The sequence below is a fragment of the Manacus vitellinus genome, unplaced genomic scaffold (assembly GCF_001715985.3).
Source record: "Manacus vitellinus isolate BGI_N305 unplaced genomic scaffold, ASM171598v3 scaffold_92_pilon, whole genome shotgun sequence".
NCBI lineage: Eukaryota > Metazoa > Chordata > Aves > Passeriformes > Pipridae > Manacus > Manacus vitellinus.
In genome coordinates this window covers 469,147-476,277 of record NW_021940877.1, presented here as the reverse complement: position 1 = coordinate 476,277, position 7,131 = coordinate 469,147, and the positions used below count along the sequence as shown (strand labels likewise).

General features: G+C 56.6%; 1 protein-coding gene across 1 annotated transcript in view; it reads left to right on the top strand.

Annotated features, from left to right (window-relative positions):
- The first annotated feature begins 118 nt into the window (after positions 1-118).
- The window catches only part of ZBTB17 (zinc finger and BTB domain containing 17), a 13,960-nt gene continuing 6,947 nt past the window's right edge, over positions 119-7,131 (top strand). Inside the window, exons 1-11 of the mRNA XM_029965227.1 lie at positions 119-216; positions 1,154-1,252; positions 1,713-1,809; positions 3,514-3,720; positions 3,855-4,040; positions 4,284-4,445; positions 4,524-4,640; positions 5,032-5,270; positions 5,351-5,493; positions 6,061-6,361; positions 6,598-6,811. Of these exons, the coding sequence (XP_029821087.1) occupies positions 1,247-1,252; positions 1,713-1,809; positions 3,514-3,720; positions 3,855-4,040; positions 4,284-4,445; positions 4,524-4,640; positions 5,032-5,270; positions 5,351-5,493; positions 6,061-6,361; positions 6,598-6,811 (1,672 nt within the window). The 5' untranslated portion in view covers positions 119-216; positions 1,154-1,246. The remainder of the gene's footprint in view (positions 217-1,153; positions 1,253-1,712; positions 1,810-3,513; positions 3,721-3,854; positions 4,041-4,283; positions 4,446-4,523; positions 4,641-5,031; positions 5,271-5,350; positions 5,494-6,060; positions 6,362-6,597; positions 6,812-7,131) is intronic.

Sequence of the window (7,131 nt, the reverse complement as noted above, 5' to 3'; positions counted from 1 at the left end):
GACAGGGGCGTTGGGGGCCGGTGGGAGGAACGGGGGTCTCTGCGTTGTCATGAGGGGAACCGGGGCTGGGGGCTGTCTGGAGGGGAGCGGGGCGTTCCTGGTTGTCGTGAGGGGAGCAGGAGAGTCGTGGTTATCGTGAGACCAACCGGGTGCTGTCGTGAGGGGAACGGGGGACTCCTGGCTGTCGTGAGGGGAGTGGGGGGACTCGTGGTTATGGTGAGGGGAATGAGGGGCTGTCGCGAGGGGAATTAAGGACTGTCGCGAGGGGAATGAGGGACTGTCGTGAGGGGAATGAGGGGCTGTCGCGAGGGGAATGGGGCTGTCGCGAGGGGAATGGGGCTGTCGCGAGGGCAGCGAGGGGGTCCTGCCCATCGTGAGGGGAATGGGGGCTCGTGGCCGCGGCCCCCCCTCCCCAGGGTGTCCGTGCCCTCTATGACCCCCCCCAGCCATGGGGGGACCAAACCCCTGCCCCCCCCTCGGGGAACAGCCCCCATCCCCTCAGGATGCCCAGAGACCCCCGTGGGGGACAGGGAGTGGGGCTCAGACACATCCCCAACCTCCCTGGCTGTCACCCACACCCGAGGGATGGGGGAAAACATCAGGAAAAACGGGAATTCTCCCGTATTGTGGCATTTTTGGCGTTGGGACAGCCCCCCCCGGCTGTCCGTGCCCTGGCACCGATGACATGTTTCCCAGACAAGCTGCGTTTCTTCAGTGTCATTGCTGCATCAGAGGCTTCTCCCAGAATTCCAGCCCTCAGCCAGCATCCCAAGGGCAGTTTTTCCCCGAGGGTTTGTAGCTCATTCCGGGGGGTTTTCAGGGCAGAGCTCAAACTCAGGTGATGTCTCAATGTCCAGAGCTGCACCAGCACATCCCTGTGCCTGAAATCCAAACAACCAAGGGATCTTTGAGATGTCTGTTCCCTGTGGAGTGTCCACAGTGTCTCTCCTCATCCCCCTCCTCATGTCTTTCTCATTTTAGTTCCTTTCCACCACATTTTTTCCCTGTTTGTGATTATTTCCCCCCTCCTCACAGCTCGCCCTCCAGAAGCTCCATAGCCCTTCCCTATTCCATGATCTGTATTATTACCACCTCCTTGGCTGCTCTGCTCGGATCAGCTCCTAACTTTATTTTTCCATGGAAAACCTTGCAGAATCCGTTCCTGGAAATGAGGACAGACCCCTGTGGGCAGAGGCTGCGAGGGTTGGGGCCACGTTGTTCCCTGAGCTGACACACGAGGAGGGAGATGACGGTAGGCAGGGAATAAACCCCCTCTTCCCTTTCATCTCCCCGGGAATGGATGGCTGGGTGGTGACAGCGTTGAAAGGCCATGTTTAAATCACAATTTTTTCCTAATTTATTGAGGTTTTGGGGTTTTTAATAGGTGGGTGTTCCTGTGGCAGGGATAGGGAGAGGTTGATATTGTTAATTAGGGAGAGCTTAACGGAGCTGGCGTGGGAAGCTCCCTGGGACTGCAGCCGCTGCATTTGTCTGTGTGTGGTGGGCGTAGGTGTGCTCATAATGAACTTTTCCCTGATTAATTGGATAATGAGACACTCGACAGCCACGTCGGGAGAGGTCGGGAGGGGAATCTGCTCCCACGGGGTGAAATCCGGGGGTGCCCTGCCCTGGGTCGGTGACTTTGCATCTCAGTGCCTTCAACACACGAGGCTTGGGGGTTAAAATGGAGGTTTTCATCCCATTTTTCCCAGGATGGCTGCGTAGAGACTGAGCTGAACACCTGGAAAGGGGGAGTCTCTGGAGGAGAGACCCAGCCCTCTGGCCCTGGGTCCTCTGGATATCACAGGGGTGAGCCCGTCCATCCTGGGGGTTTGGTCCAGGGGTTTGGGGTTTTTAAAGCTTGGAGGCAGGGGTTTTAGTGGATGAGGGGGATCTTGGCTCTGGGTGAGGGTGATACAGAGCTCACCCACACCTCCCTGCTGCGCTTCCGAGGAAGCTGGAACGTGAAGCTGTGGAGGAGACCACGGAAAATAGGAAGCGTTTTGGGAGGAGTCAAATTTCCTGGATTTTTACTTCCTTCTCAAAGCTGGGAAGCGAAGCTGAGGCGAGTCCAATCCTGGAACATTAAAAATCATCGTTCAGATGCAAAATACCTCCCACAAATTCCCAAAAATAGGCTTTTAGTGCCTCAAACCATCGTGATTCCTCAGGTCCTGCTGCGCTGAGCTCTCCGAGCACGGAATGCGTTGTTTATCCTGCTGGGAAAATCCTCCTCCTTCTTTCCAGGGCTTTGCAAACCATAGAAGGCCATACTATGTGGCAGTATTTTGATGAGTATTTTCATCCAAAGGACTGATTTTCCTGCCTCTCAGGGGTGCATTTTGGGACAGGCTGGGGGAGTTTGGTTAACAAGGACTTTGTGGTTTGGGGAGAAAGTTGTGCAACGAGTTCATTGCAACAACAAACAGGAGTGGAAATTCCTCTCTCCATGTGTGATCCGATGCTGTTGGAGATGTCCTGGCTTCTCATCCATGCTGGGAATGACCTTGGAAGCTGAACCAATCCTTGGGTGGAAGATCCTTCCCTCAGCATGTTGCTGGCACCTGCAGCTGACAGGAGGAGGCTCCCTCTGACTGTGCTGCTCGTGCTCCCACTCATCCAGAGGAAGGGACAGGAACTGGAAATGCCTGGTTTTGTGGATCCAAACCTTTTCCCAGCTGGACACTTCCCATTTAGGAGCTGGTGTAGTGGAAAAACAACTGACATGGGCTGGAAGCTTTCAGAGACACACCGAGCATCGACTCCAGGAGCGCTTCCCCAACCATAACCTTCCTGCTGCAGCATCCAGGGCTCTGGGGACTTCCTGCTGGAACAATAACTGGATAGTCCCTATTTCCTTTCTCCTCCCTCCTTGCCCAATCCTTTGAAACAATCCCTTCAGCACAGGAATCATTGTTGGAAGACAAAGCCAAGTGAAAACCCTTCGTTCACTTTCCACCCTGCAGGAGCAGCCCAGGACAGAACCTGATGTGTTTTGCTGACAAGGACCTGCTGGAAAATGGGGCTTTCAGAGTATTTCCAGGAGTTTTCAGCATTCCCTAGCCAAAGCCATGCTCTGAGAAGGGAGAACTCCCTCCAAACACACGGTAGAAATAAGAAACTCCTCAGTATCGTGACATGAGCAGGAGCTGGAAGGTTTGGATGAACAACCCTCACACTGTGTCCTCAGCAGGAGCAGTGACACCAAAGGGACGATGGCACTTGTGTTTGTAGAGGTGACAGGGCTGGACCGGCTGAAAAGCAATAAATGTGTTTTAAATGCTGTCAGAGGGCTACAAATCATGTTGGCTGTTCCATGAACTCCTTCCAGCCCTGTGTTGGCGTTGTGGCTGTTCTGGGAGAGGATTTGGGGTTGGGTTTAGTGGGGGACGAGCTGAAATTCACCTTTTGGGGCCACGTTTTGTAACCAACAGGGCGATCACGTGGTGCTTTGTGTCACGTAGCACTGGGGGGTCTCAGCACCCCCCTGACCCCCCGTTTCCCTCCCCACAGCCATGGATTTCCCTCAGCACAGCAAACAGGTGCTGGAGCAGCTGAACCAGCAGCGGCAGCTGGGCCTGCTCTGTGACTGCACCTTCGTGGTGGACGGCATCGACTTCAAGGCCCACAAGGCCGTGCTGGCCGCCTGCAGCGAGTACTTCAGGATGCTCTTTGTGGACCAGAAGGACGTGGTGCACCTGGACATCAGCAACGCCGCAGGTGCGACGGGAGTTTGCATCCCGAATCCCGTATCAAACACGCTTTGGGTGTGGGACTCCTCACCTCGTTGTTCCAAGAGTTTGGAGCACTTTGAGGGTGAGAGCTCATTTCTGGTTGTGTCACCTCCCTCGCAGGCCTGGGCCAGGTTTTGGAGTTCATGTACACGGCTAAGCTGAGCCTAAGCCCCGACAACGTGGAGGACGTGTTGGCCGTGGCGGGTTTCCTGCAGATGCAGGAGGTTGTCAGCGCTTGCAACGCTCTCAAATCCCTCTCCGTGCCCCCAGAAAATCCCCCTGGGAGCCAGCAGCCCCCCGGGATTGGTACGTACCCTCCTGCTTCCCCTTATCCAGGGACACCCAGAATTTATCCACTTCTGCTTCATCCAGCCCAGAATTTATCCAGTCTGACCACCATCCAAACCCACATCCCGGGTGTATCCGGTGTGCCTGGGTGGGGTTTGATCCGCTTGTGCAGCACCAGCAGTTAAAGAATTGCTGCTTCCATGAGTTTTGTGGGATTTGGGAATCAGCAGAAGCTGGATGGCTTTGCCTCTTCCCTCGCAGGAGCAGAGAAGGCCGTGCTTGATGACAAGACCTCGGTGGCAGAAGCACTGGGGGACCTTGACAAAGTCCAACCGGCTCCTCCCGACGCCGAGGGGAAGGAGGAGAAGCCGAAGGCTGCGGCACAGCCCGAGATGCCAGCCGAGCAGCTGCCTGGCCAGGAAGGTGAGTCACCAAGGGATGGCATCCCAAATCCTGCTGTCACCCCCAGCACACCCTGTCCTGACGCTTTGGTGTTTGTAGGGACAGAATCTGCCATCCAGGAAGGTTCCAAGGCCGAAATTCCCGGCCTCCCGCAGCCGTCGGAGAGCGTGGTGGGCAGTGGAAGCCCCACGGCGAGGGATGGCACCGGAACAGGAGGTGTGTTGGTGAGCAGGGCTGGGACAAATCAGGCAGGGCTTGATCCCTAATTTCCCTTGGAATTATTTGTGCTAGTGTGGGTTTTGCCACGCACATGCTGCATGGCACAGAGCTCCCGGGAGCAGCTTTCATGGAGCAGAGTGAGGGGAGTTGGGAAAATGCTCCTCTGTCTGTACAGGCTTTTGGAATTTAGGGCTAATCCCTTGCAAACCCAAAGTGATTCCAGGCAAAGGAGGCAATGGATGGGCTTTCAAGTCCCTTCCAACCCAGATATCTCTTTGATTTCCATGAGGCCCAATGCCAATCTCCTTAAGTTAGGAAATACAGATGGGTTTTGTGTCTCTGCTGCTGCTGCCAAACTTCAGCATCCCCATTTTCTACCTTCCTGCAGAGATGAAGCTGGAAAGGAAGGAGGAAGAGGGGGAGATGATGGTGGAGGAGGAGGACGAGGCTAAAATCCCCGAGGAAGAGCCGCCCCAGTTGGAAAACGGAGAGAACGCCGAGGATAACGAGTCGGGGAGCACGGATTCCGGGCAGGAAAACTCGGGAGAGCCCCGGCTGCTGCGCTCTGGGACCTACAGCGACCGCACCGAGTCCAAGGCCTACGGCTCCGTCACACACAAGTGTGAGGTGAGGCCGGCACGGCTCCGAGCGGCACCTCCGGGAGCCTCGGGGACACCGGAGTGACAGTGTCCGTCTGTCCGTGCCAGGACTGCGGGAAGGAGTTCACCCACACCGGCAACTTCAAGCGGCACATCCGTATCCACACCGGGGAGAAGCCCTTCTCCTGCAGGGAGTGCAGCAAGGCCTTCTCCGACCCGGCCGCCTGCAAGGCCCACGAGAAGACACACAGGTGGAGGATGCCTGGAAAACAGGGGGTTTGCTGGGAACGATGGGATCCTTTGGAAACACATCGCTGTGTTGGGGTGTCCAGGAGATTTGTCCTTCTGCCCTGGTCCTTCCCTTTGGTGGTGGTTTGTGGACTTCCCATCCCTGGTTGGTTCAAGGTTGGATGGGGCTTGGAGCAGCCTGGTCTAGTGGGAGGTTTGATTTAGTGGGACCAACCTGATCTAGCTGAAGGTTTGATTTAGTGGGACCAACCTGATCTAGCTGAAGGTTTGATTTAGTGGGACTAACCTGGCCTAGCTGAAGGTTTGGTCTGGTGGGACCAACCTGGCCTAGCTGAAGGTTTGGTCTGGTGGGACCAACCTGGTCTAGTGGAAGGTTTGGTTTAGTGGGAACAACCTGGTCTAGTAGAACAAGATGAGCTTTTAAGGTCCAGCCCAGCCCAAACCATTCCATGATTCCGTGGCATCCTGTGGGTCCGGATGGGTCTGGCTGGGCTGTGAAGCTCAGACTGGGGTGCTGAGACCTTGTCACTGGTTCTCCCTGTGGTTGTGACGTTCCCGTGTCCCCCCAGCCCACTGAAGCCCTACGGCTGTGAGGAATGTGGGAAGAGCTACCGGCTCATCAGCCTCCTGAACCTGCACAAGAAGCGGCACACGGGGGAGGCCAAGTACCGCTGCGAGGACTGCGGGAAGCTCTTCACCACCTCGGGCAACCTCAAGAGGCACCAGCTGGTCCACAGCGGGGAGAAGCCCTACCAGTGCGACTACTGCGGGCGCTCCTTCTCCGACCCCACCTCCAAGATGCGGCACCTGGAGACCCACGACACCGACAAGGAGCACAAGTGTCCCCACTGCGACAAGAAGTTCAACCAGGTGTGTTGGGGAGAGGGGGAAAGGGAGGGGTCTGTCCCAGAGCTGTCCTGAAAGGGAGGGTTATCCATGGGGTGCAGCTGGGGGTGTCCTGGAGCTGTCCTGAAGGGGTGGTTTATCCATGGGGTGCAGTTGGGAAGTCTCAGAGGCCACCCCAGAAGGGATCCACAGGGGTTGGGGTCACTCCAGAGGGCAGTGGGGTGATCTGGGGCTCTCTGCATCCCATTCTCCATCCCCAGGTGGGGAATTTGAAGGCTCACCTGAAGATCCACATCGCAGACGGGCCCCTGAAGTGTCGGGAATGTGGGAAGCAGTTCACCACGTCAGGTAGCACAGGGATGGGGGGTCTGGATGGTCTGGAGGGGACAGGGGGTGCTCTGGTGGAGGATCAGAGCCCGAGGAAAGATTTCATCTCAGGTTTAAACCTCTCCCTGTGGTTGTGCTGTGTGAATTCCTGATGTTCCCCATGGGGTCACAGCCTGGGAAGGAGCTTTTCATCCAGACTCTGGGGATGGGGATGTCTCCTTCCATCTCCTCCCAGTCTGCTGCAGAGCCAGAGGGTTGGGATGCTCCCAGCAGACTCTGCTGATCCCCTCAAACATTGGGTGCTTGTCCTGGCTGTTCCCACTGACAAAATCCTGTGCGGCCACTTCCCTCGATCGCTGTGCAGTCCCCGCTCGCTAAACAGCAACAGGCTTTCCCGAGGGAGTGCTGGGAAGGGGGAAAGAGGGAGGGAGGGAGGGTGCTGTGTCCTGCAGCTGAGCCTGCCCTGC